A 23,762-nucleotide genomic window follows, 5' to 3' on the forward strand; every position below is an offset into this window, starting at 1 on the left:
GGCAAAGTTGGTTCAATGTTAGAAAATCTGTTAACCTAATAAGACATTTTAATAAATCTAAGAAGAAAAACCATGATTTTCTCCATAAATGCCTTTGTGGTAGGCTGAATAATGGACCACAAAGATATACAAGTCTTAATCCCTGGACTTCATGGACTTTATTTTATAAAGGAAAAAGAGTCTTTGCACATATGAACAAGGTAAGGATTCTGAAATGGGGACATTGTACTGGATTATCTGGGTGGGTCCTAAACGCAATCACAAATGTTCTTATAAGATGGAAGCACAGGGGTTTTGACGCAGAAGAGTAAAAGGTATGTGACCACAGAGGCAAGACTGGAATGATGTGGCCACACTCCAAGAAGTGCTGGCAGCCACCAGGAACTAGAAAAGACAAGAAATAGATTCTTCCCTAGAGTCTCCAGAAGGAGCGCGGCCATGTTGACACCTCAGTTTCATCCTTGTGATGAAACTTTTCGCCTCCAGAACTGTAAGAGACTAAATTTCTTTTGTTTTAAGCCACCAACTTTGTGGTAATTTCTTTTAGCAGCCACAGGAAAGTAATGCAAGGACTGAAAAGCCTTTGACAGTATTAAACACACATTTCAGATTTTAAAAGAAACTCAAGAAAATAGAAATTATTGGTACCTTCTTAAATTGATTAAAAATATAAATAATTTATGCCCACAGCCTAAAGTTAGAGGAAAAACACTAGAGGAATTTGCAGTAGGATGAGGAACAAGGCAAGAATGCCCTTATCTACACTACTTTATATTGGAGAAGATAATTGATTAGAAACATAAAAGAAAAGAAATAAAACCACCACTACCTGCAGATGATATAATACAAATGAAAACAATGTCAAAAGATATTCCTGACTAGGATGGCTCAACATCATTAAAAGGTCAGTTCTTAGCGAATGTATAAATATAATGCGATCCCAATGAAAATATCAAATTATTTCTTATGTAGCTAAATAAAGAGCATATGGGAAACATAAAAACATAAAAATAGCTAGGAAAATAATGAGAACATAAAGCTTTAAGGGGAAGGCAGCCCTACCAGACATTTAAACATATTATAAAGCCTCCATAACTAAAACAGTGCAGTACTGGTACAAAAAAAAACAAACAGTGAAATAGGCAATAAAGTTCAGAAATAGTTCCAAGTAGACATGAAAATTTAATATACAAGTATGCTTAAGGTAGCATCTCATACCAGTGGGCAAAAGTGAACTTTTCTATAAGTGGTGCTAGGACAAGTGTTAGCCTTTTAGAAAATGATAAAATAGACCTGAATCCCACACCATACACAAAAATAAATTCAAAATGGATCAGACACCGAAACGTAAAAGTATAAAATCATACAAGTACTAAAAGTAAACATTCAAAAAAGGCTTTCTAATTATGACTTAAAATCCAAGTGTAATAAAAAAATATTTATAAATTTGATCACCTAAAAACAAAAACTTTTTCATAGGAAAAAAATAACAAAAAATAACTGACAAAGTAAGAACACTTGCAACAAAATCACAGCTAAAGGACTAGTATCTCTAATATATAAAGAATTCTTTAAAATTGATGAAAAAGGACAGCCCAAAATGGACAAGAGGTATGAACAGATGAGTGACTGTGTGTATCTACTCCTTAAATATACAGAACGATATGCAACCTCAGTCATTAAAAGAGAAAAGAAAATGGAAACTTCACTGAGATGCCATTTCTCCCCCATTATAATGGTAACTTCAGCGACCATGATGACACATTCTGTTGACAAGACTGGGAAGCAGCCAGTCTCCTGTATTGCTGGTGAGAATAAAAATTGGTCCAAACTTTAGGTGAGGGAATTCAACAATCACATATGTGTTTGCCTTTTGATCCAGGTAATGCACTTTTAGGAATTTACCCTGAAGATACACTGCCTACCAAAACAAAATACATATGCACAGAGCATTCCTTCCAGTGCTCTTTGTAATTGCAAAAATTTAAAAGTAACTTAAATGACCATACATAGGAGAGTGGTTGATAAACTATGGTACATCCATACAAGGAAGTTCTGTGCACCTATAAAAAAAGAACGAGGACTATCTCTATGAATTGATATAGAGTAATTTCCAGTCTATATTTTACAGTGAAAAAAAAAAAGGGGGGGGGGGAATAAAAGTAGCAGCAGTGTGACCGTGAAGTCTGGAAGTACAGGCAAATACATACATAATAAATGATTTATTATTACTACGTTACAAAACATGTTCAGTGACATCATATATGTGCAACGTGATGTCCTTGATGAGCAATGCATGGTCAAATGCACTCTGCAAAGTAGCTATGAATGTAGCTAATTATTAAGCAGCATTTCTATCGCCCCCTGAGCATGCACCTTTGATGCATTGCTCTAAGTGATTCGAATTTCCAATCTTCATTGACTAATCTTTGTCACTAGCATGGCCTAGAGGTAATCAAGTAATCAGTTCTAAAATATAAAACAATAACATGCACATTTCCAGATTCTGTAGTCATTTGAAATGGTATACTACCTTTTATATAAGAAAGAAGAGAAAATAAGGAAATACATAGGCATATTTATTGGCTCACACGTGCAAAAAAGAAACACGGGAAGAATAAAGCAGAAAGTAAAGAAATCAGTCACTTACAACAGGTAGGTGGGATCAGAGTGAACACAATTGGGAGTGGAATTGCAATGGAAGGAATGGGGAAAGATGATACTTCTCTGGGCACACCTTTTGTTCTTAAAAGATTTTTTTTTAAATTTATTTATTTCAGAGAAGGGAGGGGAGGGAGAAAGAAAGGGAGAGAAACATCAATGTGTGGTTGCATCTCATGCGCCCCCTACTGGGGACCTCGTCTGCAACCCAGACATGTACCCTACACTGGGAATTGAACCAGTGACCCTTTGGTTCACAGGCCGGTGCTCAATCCACTGAGCCACACCAGCTAGGACTAGGCACACCTTTTTGAGTTATTCTAACTTAAAGTCATGTTAATACTTTGCAGAATGGAAAATACTAGAAACAAATATGCAAGGATGGGGGGGGGCTCTAAAATGGAATACAAACAAAAATGAATTAATCTAGCTCTAACCTGTGGGACTCAGTTGGTCGGGTATTGTCCTGAAGAGTGAAGAGTTGCTGGTTTGATTCCTAGTCAGGGTACATGCCTGGGTTGCAGGTTCAGCCCCGCAACGGGGCATGTACTGGGCAAAGTGCTAAAGTTTCCCTCTTGCATCAATGTTTCTCTCCCTCTCTTTCTCTCTGCCTTTCCCCCTCTCCAAAAATAAATAAAATCTTTAAACATATTTTCAAAAAATAACCTCACTAAAGGAGAGGGAGGGAGAAGTAACCCAAGTAACTTTTGTACATGGTATTTTGACTACATACTCTCAGTCTAAGACAGAAAGAAGTACACATATTAAGGTCTAGTTTGTTTTTCACAATGGTATGGGTTAGCCATTCTGAAACTACTTTCTCTGTACCTTAGGACTGAGTAAATGAGTACACATGTTGTGGACAATGGGACCCAGGGTCCCCGTAGAAAGGGAGCAGTGGCATGCCAGAGCTGGCTCACTCCAGTGAGTGAGAGCCAGTTGTGCCCATGTCTTCCTAACTCCTGCTTCAGTGATGTCATTCAGTTTGACACTGGCCATGGAGGGAATTTTGACACCATGGAACCTGGCAAACGCTACAAATCAGATTTTTTTGTTTTTATTTTGAGAGTACATTTATTAAAGCTGGGGATAGTGAAACAAGAAAGGGCTTAGGATAGAAAAAGCATCAGGAGAGAACCTAGGTGGGGCTGCTTTGGCTCACTGAGAAGTCAGAGAAAAGAGGGTTTGGGTGACAGGTTCTTGGGGTCAGCCCAGGAGAAGCTGCCGCTGCCCATGGCTCCCCTGGTTGCAAGCGTCATGAAGTTCCTTAGAGTTTAGGAGATGCACGCCTGAGTCTATGGCCATGCCACCCTGAACGCACCCATTCTCGTTTGATCTTGGGAGCTAAGCAGGGTCAGGTGTGGTTAGTACTTGGATGGGAGATGCATGCCTGAGAGGGAAGAAGAGGGGGAAGGGAAAGGCTTGGGATTGCTCCTGGCAGGGAGAGTGCTGCAAATCAGAATTTTAAAACCACTGAGGAACTGGTTGTTAATCATTTACCAGCACAACACTGGAAGGGACCAGGAAATAGAGCAAGTAGGGGAAGGAGAGAATGACCCTGCAGTGTTGGAATGGAATTGGAGGTACCATTATGCACACATCTGTTTCTCTGCTTCGCCGGCTGAGAGAGCAGGGCCCCTCAGGGACACCCAAATGGCAATGACCACAGCTAGAGCACAAATATTGGTTTCTAAATACAATTCTCTACTAAAAGGAACCAGGGTGCTCTGAAGAAACAGCAGACTCCGGGACTGGAACAGAGAAATTATCTGTTAAGCCTGTAACATCTTGTGCAAGAAAACAGGGAATGCTCAAAGAATGATGGGGATATATCAAAAGGGCACAGGATCTAGGAGGTAGGATCCAGTTAAGGGGGCAAGTTGAGCATCAAGATGAAAAAACAATGGCAACATATTATAATCCATTAAGTAAGGGTGGGGTGGAGGAAGCTCTTCCTTACAGTAAAATGCCAACTTAATTATGTAGCTGGAATTAGAAAATCACTATACAAAGACCTTTATATGAACGTTCATAGCAGCTTTATTTTTAATAGCCAAAAACTTGGTAACAGCTTTATTTGCAATAGCCAAAAAAGGTCCATCAACAACAGGTCAATGGTCAACAAACGATGATATGTCCATAAAGTGGAACATTATTCAGTAATAAAAAAGAACTATTAATACATGCAACATGGATAAATCTCAAATTAGTTATGATAAATGAAAGAAGCCAGGCTAAAAAAGAGTAATTACTTCCTGCGCTTCAATTAGATAAGTTCTAGAAAATGCAGCTGATCTGTAGTGACAGAAAACACATCACTGGTCACCCAGGGAGAGGCTGATGAGGTAGGAGGGACTTCAAAGAGGCGGGAGGAAACTTTGGGCATGATGGGTAAGTTCACTACCTTGTTTCATAGGTGCTATACACATGTCCAAATCTATAAAACTGTATACTTTAAACATGGTCAATTTATTAAATGTCAATCTTTCTTCAATAAAGTTGTTAAAAAAATACTTCTAGTCACCATTTAGCAACCATCGTAGTAATAACTACGATCCAGGCAAGAATCATCAATAGATGTTTAAACTAATGGATGAAGGTTTGAGGAAAGTGGTATGTTTGCAAATTATCCTCCAGTAAACTAATTATTAATTACAAACAGGAAAGCATTAAGCTTATAGTGAAACATCTAAAAATACCCCTGTGGTGTTCTCCAATACGTAAGTGTTAGAAAAGTGCTAAGTGCTATGTGTTTTCTAACACCTAACACTGTAGCCTAAGGTGAAAAATGGCCCCTAAACAGGCCCTTGACCTCATCCCCAGAACCTGTGACTATGTTTCCCCACAGAAGAGAAGGAATTTTACAGATGGGATTGAATTAAGGATCTGAAGATGTGGAGTTTATCCTGGGTTATCCAGGTAAATCCAGTGTGATCACAGGGTTCCTTACACAAAGCAGACAGGAGAGTGGGAGTAAGAAAGGTGACGGACCGTGCAAAGGTGAGACAGGCGGGGGGCAGGGGGGCACGGAATGAACAAAGATGCTTTGTTGCTTGACTTGAAGGTGGAGGGAGGGCCTGCGAGCCAATGAACTGCAGCAGCCTCAAGGAGCTGGAAAAGGCAGGAGAAGAGATTCTCTTGCAGAGCCTCCAGGAAGAACCAACCTTGCTGACACCTTGATTTTAGCTAAATGACACTTGTGACCTCCAGAACTCTAAGATAATAAATATGACTTATTATTTGAATTGTTTAAATTTAAACAATAAGTATTGTGTACAGCCACTAAACTTACGGTCATTCGTCACAGCAGCAACAGGAAGCTAAAGTAACCACCTTAACCAATGACTGAAGTTACCACTATGAATAGGACAAATAAATATGTTGCTTCCTGAGGTTCAGAAAAGCACAGCCTCACTTCTGTGAAATTCCTGCCCAAAATACGCAGCCTGACTCTAATCATAAGGAAAGAGGCAAGCGCTAATTAAGGGCCTTCTACAAAGGAGTTGTCCTGTATTCTTCAAAAAGGTCATACTCATAAATACAAAGACTGAGGAACGCTTTCAGACTACAGGAGACTGAAGAGACATGACAACTAATGCAATTCACAAACCTGGATCAGAACTGTTTTTTCCTTTTGCTATAAAGGGCATTATTGAGGAGATTTAAATGGAATCTCTATATGATCTAAGAGTTTTATACTCTGTGTATATATAAGAAAATGTCCTTATATTTAGGAAATGCACAATGAAGTGTCTGTCAATAAAGGGAAATCATGCTTGCAAATTTACTTTTAAATGGTTCAAAAAAACAAATTTGTGTGTAGTATATATAGAGTGGGGCAAAAGTAGGTTTACAGTTGTTTGTAAGGAAAATAATACAATAATTAATAGATAATAGTACGAGTATGGCAGTGACAATTTTACTATACTTCCTTGCCAAGGTTGAATGCTTTCAAGTTTTCCCTGTCTGATGGGTGAAAAGTTATATTTGTTTGTTTGTATTTCTTTTATTATTAATAATATTGATTCTCTGTTTAAAAGTGCTTATTGTACATTTGTTTTGTTTTTCTTTTTTTAAGATTTATTTTACTTTTAGAGAGAAAGGAAGAAAGAAAGAAAGGGAGAGAAACATCAATGTGAGAGAGAGAAACATCAATGTGAGAGAGAAAAACATCGATATTTCTAGAGAGAGGGGAAAGGAGGGAACAAGAAAGGGAGAGAAACATTGATGTGAGGGAGGAACACCAATCAGTTGCCTCTCACGTGCTCCCTGACTGGGGACAGGGACCTTTTGCTTTGCAGCTTTGTGGGATGATGCCCAACCAACTGAGCCACACCAGTCAGGGCTTGCTTTTCTTTTAAGAGCACTGCTTGTTTATATCTCTTAACTATTTGAAAAAAAAATTGGTTGTTCAATTTTACATGATTGATTTTAGCTGCTCATTATGCACATTATTCCTTGATTAAATATTATTGCTCTTTCTGCTCCATTTGACATTTGTCTTTTTACTTTGTTTAGATTGTCTTCTGTTATGTTTAATTTTAATCTTTTTAACTTAAAAATAATTTTAGATTAACAGGAAAGTTGCAAAATAGTACAAAGAATTATTCTACTGCAGGACTATAGATTGGCGCAAACGTTTTGGAGGGCAAATTGTCAATATCCATTAAAATTTTGAATGTGTAGCCTTTGAATAACAGAATTTATCCTATATAAATAACTACACAAATCTGGAAAGATACATACACAAGTGTAACAATGACCAAGAATCAGAAACAACCTAAATATCCAGCAATAAAGATTGCTTAAATAAATTATGACAATCATATAGTGGAAAACCAAAGAGATATCATAATAACGCAGAATTATATAAAGTAACACAAAAAGATCATCACAATATATTACTACAAGCAAAAAAAAATTGCATAGATGAGCCCATAATAACTGAGACCATATTTGCTAAGAAAAATGTATAGTTACATTGTATATAACTGCAAAGATAGAAGTCTAGAAAGAAGCACATTGAGCATCTGTGAGTGCCAACCTCTATTTCTGAATTGTTTGGATTCCTATAACATAACTGGACATAAAGCTATAAAAAAACTTCACATTTTACTAAGTGGAAATTAATTTATATTATATATGGTGAGATCATGGCTTTATAGTGAGATCATGGCCCTATGCATAAGATTTAGAAGATGACACTGTTCCAAAAGTTGGCTAATGTTCAACCTTACCCATCTGACCTTCAGCATGATCCAAATCTCTCTCTCCACCCCCACCCCCAGACACACTATATTCTTAACATGAATATAAATATAAATGCAAAATGTGTTAACTCAACTGGTAACATTTAAATAAATGCAACAACCTCAAAATTTGCACATGAGGCTGATTAATTTGTTTCTGAGGAATACCACCAAGTAACCTATTTCCTTACTACTCATCCTCCATGTCTGAGTGATTCAGCCTTCTCTGACCCCTGAAATATGTAATTCCTCATCCTTTTTTATTTTTATATATTTGTTTTTAGAGAGAGGGGGAAGAGGGGGAGAGAGAGAGAGAAACAGTTGATTCGTTGTCCCACTACTTGATGCATCCATTGGTTGCTTCTGGCGGCGCCCTGATGGGGGATCAACCCCACAGCCCTGGAGGATGAGGGTGACCCTCCAACCCACTGGGCCACCAGCCAGGGCCAGCGACTCTGGGGTCCACTTGCTCCTACTGATTCTCTAGAAAACAAACAACTTATGTTGTCCTTGATGGCTTTTTTCAGTTTAGTTTAAATTTAGTTAAGCTTTAGAGCGTTTCATTTTAGTTTTACCACTGCAGTTGCACTAAGGCCAGCCCCAAGATCAGCATATTCTAGATTTTCTGTACTTCCTATCCATGACTTTCGAGAATGAAAATGTTTTTATTTTCAAATTTCACACTTATGCTGCATATCTCCAGTTTTAGAAAAAGGAAGTATGTCTGCAGTACAAGTTCATCTGAGTCCACTGCCTTATCTCCTTCTCTAATTTGCTGATTTCTTATCCAGCTTGATCCAATAAACATCTTGTACAAATTTTGGGCACAAAGGATATTCGGGCATCTTGGATGTGAAACGCATGTTAAAATGACATTTCAGCTGAGCTAGATCCATAAATATCATTCATCAAAACAAAATTTCAACTAAATTGAGCCAAAAACTTATGTCCAACAAACCTACACATGATTGTTCATAGCATTTTATCATAACTACCTCAAATTGAAAGCAACCAAAAGGTCCTTCATGGGTGAGTGAATAAACTGTGGTAAATCCATACTAGAGATTACTATTCAGTGATAAGGAAAAATGAGCTACCCAGCCACAAAAAGACCTGGGGGAATCTTAAATACATATTGCTAAATGAAAGAAGTTAATCTGTAAAGGCTACATACTGTGTAATTCCAACTACATGACATTTTAGAAAAAGCAAAACTATAGCAACAATAACAAGGTTAGTTAGTTTATTGTAGGGGCAGGGAAGGAAGGATGAATAGGGGATTTTTCAGGTCAGTGAAGCTATTCTGTATGATACTCTAATGGCAGATACATAGCCTTATGCATTTATCAAAATGCATAGAAAGCAAAGAATGAACCCTAATGTAAAGTATGGACTTTAGTCAGTAATAATGTATACAATATTGGTGTGGCAATTGTAACAAAGGTGACCACAGTAATGCAAACTATCAATAATGAGGAAGCACTTAAAATTCTTTAAAAATGTACAGAATATCTGATTCTTTTACTATGAATGCTTCAGCAAAAAAGAACATTAAAGTCATCCATGATCTAGAAAACCAGAGATAAATGCCATTTATATGCTTTCTAAAAAATACAAAAGTGCTGAGTTGCAGGGAGGGAGGGCTTTCTAACCTGCTGTTCTTTACCAGGATCATTAAATGCTTCTTCGACAGCTTACATGGACCAGCTCTACAAGTATGTGTGTATGGAATGAGGTACACATGGAAAATCCTCTACAAAGTTACTCTAAAATTTACCTGAGGAGGTTGGGATTTGAAGTGCTCAGGGAGGGTCAATTTTATGTTATATATATTCTTTTGCTATATATGCATCTGAATCATTTTGCTGTTGTACAATGAGTATGTTATATTCCTACTTTTTTTAAAGTACCAGTAAAAATGAAAAACAAACGACCCATTGTATCCACCAATGGTTAACTCTCTGTTTACAGGCCCGGGGGTACAGAGGGGTCACTACCAGTGAGATGGTCTTGTCACCAGCACAAATGGAAGTTGGGCGGAGGGGGAGGGGCTTCCCTGGACTTGAGTCTTCGTCCCTAGTCATTTCCCAAAGGAAAACTTTGACCTTGGCATAGGCAGGGAGCAAGGCCTCTTTACTGCAGGTTGGTCCATGTCCCTCTGGCTTTGTTACTTTTATTCTACTGTCTGAACATGTGTACTTCTTCTTCTTTTCATAATTAATTTATTAATTATTAATACTTTACTTTTAATTCTTTACTTCTAAAGTTATACATATTTGACTTCTCTTGTTCTAAAAATTCCTTCACATTTAAAAAAAATGGTTTCCCCCTCATCATTTTCATTCATTATCTCAATTTTTAAAATTAATTTAACTGCAATAAAACCTACAATTCTGACATACTAATGCATTATTGCCAATGCCACCTCCTTAACACAGCCATAAGCAATTTTGTCATCTGGGACACAGCCTAGGATCGGGCTGCCCAGGCATTGTTATACTCACTGCACAACAGGAAGCTCAGGCCCAGAGTGGTTATCTGTGTGGCTGTGGGCAAGTCACTCAAAAAGTCTGATGTGCAGTGGCGTGGAGGCTCCAAGTGACATGCAGCCAGGGCCAGGAGGGCTGCGACTGCGCTTGGCTGGTGGCTTCTCCGTCCCCTCTTCCTGCTCTCTCCTGATCGTTACAACTCAGTCGGGATGGTTGCCATCTTGTACACTTAGCCTCTCCGGGGCCCTCTGGTCTTTCCAGGCTTCCAGTTTCCCCACCTGAAGCCCCTCCCACAGGACTTTGGCCCTGGGTTTGCAGCTGGCTGAGCCCTTTGGCCCTGGGGCCTCTCAGTTTGGTTTCTGCAGAAGGGACCATGTGACTCACAGGCAGGTAATCAGACCTGCAGCACATCTGCTCCCTTTCAGTTGGAGCTGAGGACCCCTGAGAGGGGCACCAGGGTCCCTCTTGAACAGACTCATTGCCCAGCCTACCCAGGAAAGTACAGTACCAGCTTTGGTCAGCCAGGGAGAGGCCTGATACATAAGGCAAGGGCCCCGGGCCATGGCTACTCAGAATCAAGGCCAACCACTCTTAGGAGCAGGAAATTGGTGGGACCCTGATTAAACGGGTAGGTGCTAACACAGGACAGGGAGATGGGGAAGCCTGAGCTGGGGAGAGACAGCCCACAGGACTGGTCAACCATCCACATCGGGCCATCAGCAGAAGTACTGACCAAAGGCTGAAGTAAATACTTTTTATTCTGGAGACCTGAGATCTTTTTGGACCCCTAGTTCAGAACCTGGATGTCTAGGAATGAAGGAAGCTTAGTGTCTGCATTTGATAACAAGGGATATACATCCTCAGAGCAGATTCCAGGAGGCTGGGCGACCTCGGCTTGGAGCAGTGAGAGAGCTTAGACCTTGGTATTTTTGGGGGGTTCAGACGTCGGTGGCCGCTTGTGAGCCTGCCACTTCAAGCAGCTATTCTTTAAATGGAAAATGTAGTCTTCCCACAGGAGCAGAGACTCAGCACTGCAGGGCAAGAGTGAAGAGGAAGGGCCATGGCGACCATTTTCTTGGCATGTCACCTTGCATCCTTTGCTCAGCAAAACTAAGCTTAAAGATTAACCAGGATCCCACCTTTCCGAGAGCAGCCAAGCAATCAACTATTTTCACACAAGCAAGACCTTCAGGTAGGGATGGGGTCTCCATCCCCCCACCCTACACAGCTTATTCAAGTGTTCATGCCAGCCCCACGCCATGCCATACTCTCCCTTGAGGTGTTCTTGAAACACTCTTCCCCATCTTACTGTATGCCCAGTGCTTTCTTAGTACTTTTTAGGGACTGGCTTCCCATAGCACCCACCCAGCAAACCCACTCCTTTTAGTGTGAGGAGAGTAGGTCAGCCTGTTCCCAGCTACAGTCACACATGTGCTTGCCCCTTAACCAGAGCGTAGGTCCCTAAGAACAGGGGTTAATCCTCTCCTGACCAGAGGTCCACACAGATCTCTGGCTCCACAAATGTCAGAACACCTAAGGGCTCGGACACAAAGACAATGAAATATAGAGTAACAGTCAAATCACACTAAAGTGCCAAAAATAAAAAACAGTAACTCAGTGTTTATCAAGCTTTCAGCTCAGGCTGACAGCTGTTGCGGGGCCGGGGGTTGGTATTGGGCAAAAAAGAAAAAAAACTCATGGACAGACAAGAGTGTGGTGACTGCTGGGGGTTGGAGGGGTGGAGGGAGGTAAAGAAGGGTATAGGGGGGCCAAATGGTGATGGATAGAGACTTGACTTGGGGTGGTGAACACGTAAGACAGAGATGTGTTGTAGAATTGTGCACCTGAAACAGGTATATTTTGTTAACCAGGATCACCCTGATAAATAAAAAGGAACAAAAAAGAAAAGAAAAACATGCTCATTCTACCTGGTAATTAAAAACACAAATGAAAGTTTCGTAAGGCACTCCTATTTGCTGATTTAATGAGAGGGAAAAAAATACTACAATGGCCATGACTAATAATGTGAAACTGGTATCATCAGGTGTTATTAGGGACCCAGGGAATACATCTCCCCCTTTGGAAATCAGTTCAGTTCTACACACCAAAAGTTTTTAAATGTTCTACTGTTAATGAACATTATTTTTAGTTATTCAATTGATAGTACTGTGATTCTATTATGTGCCAAGCATTGGACCAGATGCTACTGCAGTAACCACACAGCAGTTTGGGTCACTCGTGGCTGAACCTAACCCTATTTATATACAATGTAAAAGAGCTTTCACCAGTTGGTAACTGGTTTCTTAACAGAGTATTAGGCAAGATCATCAAAACAGAGTGAAAATGTGGGAAGGAAGTGGACAGCTGCGTAGAGTGAGAAAAGTATGAAGTTATTATTGTGGAAAGAAAGTGTGATCTTATTAGAGAAACAATGTAAAATGGCTAAGCAGTGACAAGTGCTTTTACCAGTTTCCAGAATAGATACTTAAAGAATCCAGTTTTTAAATACCCTCAATGAATGAAGATGTGCATCACAATATTATTTATTGTTAAAAAATTCAGAAATTATATAAATGTCAAATAGCAAGAGAATAGTCATATCACACCCTATTTTTAAAGCAATTGTTAGGAAAAGTAAATAGCAACAAATAAATTAAACTTACAGTATTTAATATCATGCTTATATTTATCATACTGAAACAGTGGAATATAAAATAATATATACACTATGGTTATAACTATGGATAGAGGGGGAAAAAATGGAGAAAGTACCAAAGTACTAATAATAGAGTTTAAATTTCCTCAATTTTTTAATATTAAAAACTATTATTTTAAACTGGCATGTGCGAGTCACCTCCTTGAGGAGGTAATAACCTCTAAGAGGTGAGATGTGTATGTCTCTGTGACCCAGAGCAGCTGCCACAGCGCTGGTACTCTGCCTCCTAGAGAGCTGGGTAGAACAGCCTGAGATTCCACCATGACTGGAGAAGAACATTCCTCTCTTCAACCAGCTGTGGTGTTTTCTCTGTTGATCACAGAGTCTCTCACCAGGCGGTGAGCATAAAGTGTGTGGGTTTTGCTCTTTCCGTGGGTGCTATGCCTCTCCTGACCCTCCCATGATAGATATAGGGCTTCTTCTGGTGGAGCCAGAGCCCAACCTTGATGATCTCATTTTTCCACCTACAGGATAACCAGCCATGATGTCATAGGGAAACAGGTTCTATAAAAGCATGGGATGACACTTCAGACTAAAGGGAGTGCAAAGACGGAGTGTTTACTTGAATGAGTAACCTCCATTCACATACAGGTCTCACTGTTTCCTCATTTGTTCACTTTTATATTTGTTGAGTGTCGGCTACATGCCAGGCACCGTGCTGGGTGCAAGATACAGTGCTGAACAGGTCAGGCACACCTCACATAGCTCACAGTCTGACGGGAGGGAGGCAAAGAGGTATTTACAATACCATAGATTGTCTTGTAGGCACAGGATGCCATGAGAAGAGGCAGCAGGGGCAAGCTAACTGGTTAGCTGGAAACAATACTTCATTCTTTGGAAACTGACTTAGGAGTGCTGCAGCTGAGTAAGTGAGCGGCAGATGGTGATACACGCAGAGAGGCAGGACGGGCCAGAACAGGCAGAGCCTGGTAGGCAGGCCATGGTCGATGTTTAGACTCCATGGGAGGCCATTGGAGGAAGGCAGGCAGGGGAGTGATATTTTTATCATTGATTTACAGTTTTAAGAGCTCTTTAGATGACATGGGATCTGGACAATAGTGGCTCCAACTCAAGAGAGCACTAAAGGGCACCGCAGGATGACAGCTGGGTGGCAGGGCTGGAAAGGAACCAGTGAGGACTGGGATGGGGACAGAGGGCTCCAGGAAAGGCTGTCCAAAGGGGGATGGGGGTGGGGAGGATTTTTAAAAACAGCTGGTATGCTGGAAAATTATTTTTTTAAAGTATCTCTTATAAGGTAAATAATTTTGCAGAAATAGGAAACCAATCCTAAAATTCATATGGAATCTCAAGGGATACTGAAGAGTCAAACAATCTTGAAAAAGAACAAAACTGGTAGCCTCACACTACCTGATTTCAAAACTCACGAACCTACAGCAATCAAAATAGTGTGGTTCTGGCATAAAGACAGACACACAAACCAATGGAACAGGATATAAAGCCTGGAAATAAGTCCTCATATGACTTTTGACAAGAGTGCTGTGGAGGAGAGACTGTTCCACTATGTGACTGCTGTCTGTCCTGCAAGCCAGACTTGGACCAGAAAGGAGGTTGCTTTCTGCAAACGTCTGCGACTGCCTGATCGTAGCCGATGTTCATTCTACCACAAATCAGCACTCCTCCCTTGCTCCCTGCTACATGCTGGTTCCTGGAACAGGTTGCTGTCCTGACCGGGTCCACCATGTAAAGTATTTTTCCATACCTGGTAGCATTCATGTACTAGTACCTTACCTAATACCATATACAAAAATTAACTGAAAGTGGATCCAGAACCTAAATGTAAGACTTAAAACAATAAAGCTTTTAGAAGAAAACATAGCACAAAAACTTCACAACACTGTATTTAGCAACGATACTTTGGCTATAACACCAAAAGTAAAATATAGTTGTAAAAACAGTTCAGTCACTGATGATAGGTGGAACTTTTAGTACCATTCTTGGAAATGTATAAAAAACACTTGAAACTTGAATCTACTCACATAAACAAATGGTAGTATGTTTCAAAAATGAACAATCTATGTGAAAAAAAATATTTAAGATCATTGCAGCCTTAAAAAAAAAGAATACCGAATACAACATTTAAATATCTAAGAATACTCTTTTGTTTTACTTTCACAAATATTTAGTGTGATCATTTCTGTTGAAAAACAAAATCTTCATTTGGTTTCTAACCCACTAATGCAATCCAGTGTGACCTGGTCAGTGCTAACGCAATGGCCCTATTCAGGGGGGTGGGCGTTGTTTTGGGGTTTTTTGTTTATTTGTTTTGTTTTTGCTGACTATGCTTTATTTGTCCTTTTGCTCCAAACAGGACAACCAAAGATACAGACAGTATTCAATAAAATAAAATGGATGAAACAAATTCTAAGAGACTGTGATGCTACATGCTGCATTTAACCTAATTTTACTCATGCTTGCCTTGAGACAGGGAACAGATCATTCAGTAAAAACAAAATGTGTCTTATCATGTACAACCATTAAACTACAATAATGATGTGCCTTAATTACTTCCATGCACATTTGTCTAACATTGCACTTTTAAAAAATAATAAACACAATTGAGACTTCTAGGAGCATTTTATAATAAATTTCTAATTTTTCTTTTTTTTAATTATTTATTTATTTTTAGAGAAGGGAAGGGAGGGAGAAAGAGAAGAGAAAAACACTGATGTGCAAGAGATACATCAATCAGTTGCCTCTCGCACATCCCCGAATGGGAACCTGGACTGCAGCCCAGGCATGTACCCTGACTGGGAATTGAACTGGCAACCTTTTGGTTTTCAGGCTGGCACTCAGTCCACTGAGCGATACCAGCCAGGGCTCTAATTTTTCTTTGCAGCTAAATCAAGCACCTCCAATATACGAATTCCTACACACAGTGAGTGCTTCACTTGAAATGAGTACTTAAGCAAAAATTGATAGCAACAGCCATTTGAACAGTGAGTTCTGCGTCTCTCTGATCCTTCCCAAAGATAGATAATGATGAATGTTAGGGAGCTGTTCAATGGGGTTTAAAATTGCCCTGAGCTGTCCTTATACATACAAATGATGCAAAGAGTTTAAAACGGGAGCACTGGACCCAAATGGAGAAAAGCTTTCCTATTCTCACAAAGAACAAACCTCTAAGGGGTATCCAACCTTTTGGCATCTCTGGGCCGCACTGGAAGAAGAAGGGTTGTCTTGGGTCACACATTAAACACATTGTGACATGTAATCACAAAAAAAATCTCATAATGTTTTAAGTAAATGTACGATTTTTGTGTTGGGCCCCATTCACAGCCGTCCTGGGCTGCTGTGGTCGGCAGGCTGTAAATTGGGCACCCCTGCGTCAGAGGCGTGGAAATCTCCTACTTGACCCTTATCTAACCTTCAGCTACAAATGCACAAAGTAAGATAAAGCAACACCCAAAAGGCAGGCTTAAGCAAACTAGCCAGCAGTCTACTGTGTCTTTGAGAAATTTGATTTTCCTACTCAAACAACAAGCCCATGACTCTGAGGCAGGTTACAAAACTTCGCTGGAAGTTGTAAGACTCACAGCAGCTATCTGAGCAAGGGGGTTTGAAATGCGAAACTTCTGCCTAACTTCTGGAGCGAGATCACAAGTTTCTGCAGTCTTCAAGGATTTTCATAATATGTTTTTATTCGTGACAACAGTATCTTAACTTAAAGCATCCTCATTTATTTAGTTGGAAATTTTTAATAGCTTGATATTTTTAAAAATTACAATGGCATTTTATGAAGCTAACCAACAGCTCCTCTTATTTAAAGCTCCTTTTTTGGCCTTGGCTGGTGTGACCTCAGTGTGTTGAGCACAGGCCTGCAAACCAAAGGGTCCTCAGTTTGATTCCCAGTCTGGGCACATGTCTAGGTTTCTGGCAAGGTCCCAGATTGGGGTCGAGTGGGAAGCAGCTGACTGTTCACTGTTTCTCTTGCACGTTGGTGTTTCTCTCCCTCTCTTGCTCTACATACTTCCCCTCTCTATAAAAATAAAATCTTTTTTAAAAAAAGAATTATACAAATTAATTGCAGCTCTGGCTGGTGTGGCTCAGTGGATTGAGTGCCAGCCTGCAAACCGAAAGTTTGCCAGTTTGATTCCCAGAGAACATGCCTGAGTTGCTGGCCACATTCCCATCTAGGGGCGTGCAAGAGGCAACCTATCGATGTTTCTCTCCCTCTGTCTCCCTCCCTTCTGCTCTCTCTAAAAATAAATGTGACCTCTGCAATTTCCCCAAATGTGAGAAACTCAACTGCATAATTTCTGGTAATGAGGGACTGGTTCGTGCTCTCCCCTAACTAAAAATAAATAAATAAAAATTAAAAATGCAAATTTATCTATTACGTATACACAGAGATGCTTTGGATGCTGTATATATATGGATATAACCAATATTTTGCTTCGACTTCTTGATAAAATCTATAGATGCTTTTACCAGAAAAATCCATATATTAACATGCATCCATACACACATCAAGTTTTGCACACATCAAATCTTTTTGACTTTAGAATGAATTTTAAGTATATATGTTTACCTATGCATGTATTATGTATACTTTTAGGCCTTTCCATAATGGGTATCTGAAACACCAAACTCTGAACTCTGCATTCACTGTGTAAAGCCAATCTGTGAATAAACTCTCTTCCTTACAAAAAAAAACAAAAACAAAAACAAAAACAAACAAACCCTCAGATAAAAGGTGAATAATGCTGCCACCCCAAAGGCAATTAGAAAGTACAGGGAAAAAAGAATGAACATCTAATCATAATACAGGGTGGGGAAAAAGCAGGTTTAAGGTTGTTTGTATGCAAAATAATATAGTAATAAATAAATAACAATACAAGAATCAACTGTTTCACATACAACTGTAAGCCTACTTTTGCCCCACCCTGTATACTACTTAATTTTGAAATAAACAATCTACATGCTGTGAAAACATAAAGAGTGATTACATTGTTTTTCATTGTAAACCTTTTGGAAATATTTGCATTTTTAAAGCACATGCTTGCATTACCTGATTTTTTAAAAAAAGATTTTATTTAGTTATTTTTAGGCGGAGGGGAGGGAGAAACAAAGGGAGAGAAACATCAATGTGTGGTTGCCTCTCACACACCCCCTACTAAGGACCTGGCCCACAACCCAGACATGTGCTCTGACCGGGAATCAAACTGAAGATCCTTCGACGCTGTTCACAGGCCGGCACTCAATCCACTGAGCCACACCAGCAGGGTGCATTACCTGATTTTTTAAAAGTTTATTAACTCTTCTCAGCTAAAACCCTCTATGTCTATCTACTTGTTCAGATTTTGTTTTATATATCTCAATAAGATTTTATTTTCCTTAAAAAGAATAGGTCCTATGCCTTTCTTATTAAATTTTTAAGAAGATAAAAGAAAAAAGGATTTTGCTAATTATTTTAAAGCTATATCCTATTGGCTGCTCTAAGAAGAATAAATTGGAGAAGGGCAATGGTCAATGACTTTACTTTTCATTTTGCCACTAGGCCAGATAATACAAAATAGCCCTCAAAGTATGTTTCTAAGGAACCAGTTTCCAAGAAAGAATATTTTTTAAAAATTAAAGCAACAGCGTAAACATTGTATAAAATAGCACATAGAGTCAGATTGAGGGAATCTGTGTGATAACATGTTTTCTTCTTTGTTTATTAAAAAAAAAAAAAAAAAAGGAGCCTCCCACTCTGTATAGAGAAAAGTCACAGAACAAAGCCAGATACAGAACCAGCTTAATCTCTGGTAAGGCCCCAGAATGACAAGATGCCAAACTAGTCAAAGGTTTGGAGCAGAGAGGCAGCCCTGGAGCATGGAGCATGTTCGGACAGCCCTAAGACTCCCCAAAGCTCTCTGCAGCTGCAAGCCAGCGGGGACAAGCTGGCACAGGGACTGGGAAGCTCGTTGGAACCAGGAACCTTGAGAATGAGTACAGCTGCATCAAAACAGGATCCAGAGGACATAGAGGGACAGGCTGGACCTCAAACACAAGTGAGTAGCGCAGGACTCTCTTGGGGTGGGAGGACATCTCCCTCATCACGAGCAGGCCCTATGGGTCACCCGTGCATGGCCACATCTGAAAGACACCTGTGTCTGATCATGCCAGAGAGTCATTTTTCCTCTACTGAGACCCAGCCACTTCCCTGGAGCTCTGCAAAGCACAGCCATGTTCACTGTCTTATTCTGACAAGGCACTTTGCATATTCGCCAAGACAAACTACACGCACCGCTGAACCACACTGCCACACAGACGGCATTCACGTGGGAAGGGTGGGAGAGCCACACACAGGCGTGCTACCTGCCAGGCAAACTCAGTTGGGGACGATCCCAGATTTAAAGAACAGAGTATTCTCCTTCTCAAATAGGTCCACCAAAAGCTTCCTTTAAATAAAACATTTCCATAGAGCATTTGAATAAGATTGTTTTATGAAGTATGTGCTGACTCGTTCTTTTTTGAGTCTATCTACCTAATCTGACCACGGGCCTCTCAACTTCCAAGGGAGGGTCCTTTCCCTTGGGCCTGTGATGGCTCTTTCCTGGTGCAGCCCTATGTTCCTGCCTCTCTTCCTTCGCTCCCCTCTCCTCCTGCCTAAACACAGGCATGCACCAAGAGTGCTTCTTTGGGGACTTATTACACTTTCATTTCTCCTCAGTTGAGTGGGACTATCTCCCACTTCCTTTAATTGTCACTTCGGTGCTGTTAAGAGCTGACAACCACAAGTGCTCATTATGTGCCAACTTCTGTACTCATCTCTAATTTCATCCCCGCAACAGTCCTATGGAGTAGACACTATTATTATCCCCATTTTTATACATGGGAAAACTGAGGTTGCAGTGAGGGTGCGCGGGGCGTAGGGGGGAGGCTGAGGTAACTGCCTGTGGTGCCCAGCTAGTGAAGGGCAGACCTGGGATTTGAACCTGGCCAGTCCACCTCAGAAATTCAGTTGGTAACCGATGACACTTCTGTACTTCATGCAATTCCGTGCGCTCTCTCACCTGGACACCCTTCGCAAGGGGCCGGAGCCGTGTCCACCGACCCCTCAAACCCAGAACGCTGACCACCAGTCATTAGAGAGTGCTTCTTTCTGACGTTTGCACTGGCTGTTTAAACACTGAAATACTTCCAAACCCTGCCACCTGGCACCCTGTCCCCTCCCCGACTGATCCCCTCCAAGACTTCCCCGCATCCAGCAATCCTGGCCCGGTGCTGGGCCCTGAGGGATTGGGGAGTGGGGGTTTCAGGATGCTGTTGGCCTCCTTGGTCCTCACCAGTGCTACCTCCTGTTCACATCGCTTCTGCCTCCTCCTCCTCTTCCTCCTCCTCCTCCTCCTCCTCCTCCTCCTTCTCTCTCCACAAACTAGTTCCTCCTCCTAACTTCCTTATTTCTGGGGCCCGCAACTCATTCTCAGATTCACCTTACACGAGCCCTCCTTTCCTCTTCCCTACTCCTCACCTTCAACTCATGGCCTCGTCCTGTGGCTTTGACTGCTTCCGCCTTTGCAACTCATCCCACCTGTCTCGTCTCTTCCCTCTCCCTGTGGTCTCCACCTGGAACAGACCCCTTCAACCCCCGGCCCAGCTTCCTTGGGCCCTGCTGGACTCTCCCTACTCCCTGCCCCTTCCTCCTCCACATTCTGGAGGCCAGGTATTCAAGGACAAAGCTTCACTTCCTCATGAGAAATCTACCTTTTAATCAAGGTGGTAGTCTTACCCTACCAACACCCTCTCCATTTCAGCACCTTATACAGAGAAGGTATTTCATGAATATGTATTAAATTCAGTCAGCTGATACTCATTTACAAACTTTCCTACCTTATGCAATCCCAACCCTCTCATGAAGGTTACTGCCGGCCCCTTGGCACTCTCAATAGCCTTGCCTCCCTACCCCCTGAGAGCGTGAAAGCGCCAGAGGCAGCCCCTGAGGTCCTCAACAGCTTCCCTTCTGCCCATCTCTTCCCAAGTCCTGGCCAGCTGCCCCCTCTGCCTGACTGCTGAGCATCCAATGCACAGCACTATGGCAGGTGCTGAGGGCGCAGCTGATGGTAACACCCCCACGGAAGCTCATGGTTGGAGCTGGAGGAGAAAGGTATATTCATATGAAGGTCCAGTGGTGACCCACCAACATCCTCTGGCACTGCCATGGGAGACAGACATGCAGACAGCTCTGCTGAGACAGACACTCTTGCTGCACACCACCCTCCTTGAGACACTCGCTGAGCATTTGGTCCACGGAGTCCTGCTCCACTCTTTAACAGCTCAAGGACCTTGAGAATGTTGCTTACCTTCTCTGCCACTCAGTTCCCTCCTCTGTAAAATGGGATAGTAAGTAAGCTACCACCATAAGGTAGTTGTGAGGCTTATGAATCATAGTGGCATTTAGAACAGGCTTTCCACAGACTCTGTGCACAGTAATATTAGCAATTATTGTTTTATTATTTGACATCAAGCATCATAGGAAATTAGAGATGGAAGATAACCTTTGCAAACCATCTCTCAGGATCTCAGATACCTTATGAAAATGTACGCCCAGAAAGTTCTCTCCTGCAGACCATGACCTAGCCAAAGTTTCAACCAGACCTCATTTCTGTCCCATCTCCTAACCACTCCTGCAAGTTTGCATCTGGAACAGCTAGGGGGCTGCCTTACTGTGGTCTGGGTATGAGCTCTGAGGATGGGGGCCACAGCCCTTACCCCATCGCTTGCCCTGTTGGCCTTACAGATCCGCTTTTCTCATTCTGCAACTATTTGCAGAGCACCCCTTGTATGCCCGCCAGTGTAAGGCAGTAGGAGCCAGTGTAAACTTGAAAGCCAGCACAGCTCCTGTCCACAAGGTGCTCACGTGTTTGTAAACCCCAAATTCAAAACCATAAACTAACAAGTGCTAAGAAGGGCCAGAATGTGCACCAGGCGAACAGGTGACAGAGCCTATTAGGTGCTATCAAGAAAGCTTTCCCTGAAGAGGAAGCATCTGGGTGAAGACCTGAAAACTGGCTGTCTCACTTGGGGGGTGGAAGGCAGAGAGACAGGTCTCTCTGCCTTGCTTTTTCCCCGCAATGCCTGGCATGGAATCCAAAAGTCCTGTGTTCTACCTGAACAGGCCTTCCTGCGCAGCCAGCGGTGCAGGCATTCACCCTCTCTGCGAATGAAGCTCCACAGCCCTGCAACCCACAGGTAGGCAGTCTCCCAAGAGAACCTCAAAAACCCCAGGAAAAGGGACTTCACAAGGCAAGGTTTAAACTGCCCCGTGGCCACAACCAGGTTTCGCCACCCAGCTGCCCATGTGAGCGGACGGGGAGCTGTGAAGCTCAATGGAGGGCAAGCAGGGTCCCAAATGAGGAGTTGGAGCCACTCGGCAGCTGCAGTTCAATTTGGAGGTGTGCTGACTTCCTGCTCCCACCTTAAAAGGATGAGGATATTTCCTGTAAGTGAGGGGTACACACTTTTAAGGGGTACCTGGGGAGTAAGAAGACTGGAAAGATGAGGGCGGTAGCAGGCAGACCCGTTGCGTTCTGCTTGGGGTGGTCCTATTGGGCTCGGATGCACCCACCAGCTCATGGGTTCACACACGTCCGCCTCCCTCTGGGCTGGGGCCAAGACCTAGGGAGGGGGCTCAGGAAACAGGGCTAGGGGGTGGGACAAAGCTTCTGCGAGAGAACCCCTCTAGGGTCTGCAGGGGAAAGTCAGAGCTAACGCGGCTCTGACAGGCTGTACGTTTCAGCGGGCCTGGAAAAGACCATCCCCTGGGGGTGACCGCCGCTGTCAGCCTAGCGAAGCTCACCCCAGGTCCCCGACCCCAGGTTCCCCCAAATCCGCTTGCAGAGTCCGAGGCCACCGGCGATTCTCCCCGCCGGGTCATCCTCCCTTTGGGTCCCGGTTTCCTCATCTGTGAGATAAGGGGTGGATGTCCCAACTCTATGCGGCTCAGCTACACCCATCCGCGGGAGTACACGCTGCCGGGGCACGGGCAGCAAAGCGGGGACCCAGGAACCGGACTCCGGCACTGGCGAGCGCGCGGCGGGCTGGGGTCCGCGGCAGAGTGCGAACGCCGGTTCTGCCCCCGAGCAGTGGGACCGTGCGCGAGTGGCGCGGGGCCGCGGGGCCGCCTGCCCAGACAGTCCCCAGCCCGGCGACCGACCGCCTGCCCCGCAGACTTACCCAGAAGTTCCCCTTGAACAGTGAGCCCGTCATGGTCGGCGCTTCGGCGGGTGAGCAAGAGAGCGGAGCAGTGAGGGGAGGCCTGGCGGTGACTGTCCGCAGTGAATCCCCAGTCTCACCGCCCTCAGGTCCACCCCGGGCCCTAAGCCACGCCCGTAACGCCCTGCGCGTCCGCGCTCCGCCTCCCGCCCGGCCGGGACCCGAAGTCCCGATCCAGACCGACTGGAGTCCCCGCCGTGCCAAGCCACAGTCAATGAGCTAAGCCTCAACGCCCCCCTGCCTCAGGAAGCCTCGGCTGATTGGAAGGATGGTCCAGGAGCCGGCCGGAATTAGGCTCCGTTCCTGCCCACAAGCCCCCTCCTCCCTCGACCGACTTCCCTCGCAGAGAGGTCAGGCTCCGCGGTGAGGTCGGAGACGCCGCCAGAGCAGAGGGTGACGGCGTGGACCAAGGATCAGCCCTGTAAAGCC

At 42.7% G+C, this 23,762-nt stretch overlaps 1 protein-coding gene across 2 annotated transcripts in view; it reads right to left on the minus strand.

The window, feature by feature from the left end:
• PSTPIP2 (proline-serine-threonine phosphatase interacting protein 2) overlaps window positions 1-23,405 on the minus strand; it is a 64,411-nt gene extending 41,006 nt beyond the window's left edge. Inside the window, exon 1 of one of the 2 annotated variants that reach the window (XM_054583588.1) lies at window positions 23,295-23,405. In XM_054583588.1, coding sequence (XP_054439563.1) covers window positions 23,295-23,327 — 33 coding nt within the window. In that variant the 5' untranslated portion in view covers window positions 23,328-23,405. The remainder of the gene's footprint in view (window positions 1-23,294) is intronic. The other variant, XM_054583587.1, reaches the window with a different exon arrangement.
• Between the last annotated feature and the right edge of the window lie 357 nt (window positions 23,406-23,762).

This window comes from Pteronotus mesoamericanus, unplaced genomic scaffold (genome assembly GCF_021234165.1).
Source record: "Pteronotus mesoamericanus isolate MK-2021 breed Mesoamerican mustached bat unplaced genomic scaffold, CSHL_Meso_final contig_74, whole genome shotgun sequence".
In the NCBI taxonomy this organism is placed as follows: domain Eukaryota; kingdom Metazoa; phylum Chordata; class Mammalia; order Chiroptera; family Mormoopidae; genus Pteronotus; species Pteronotus mesoamericanus.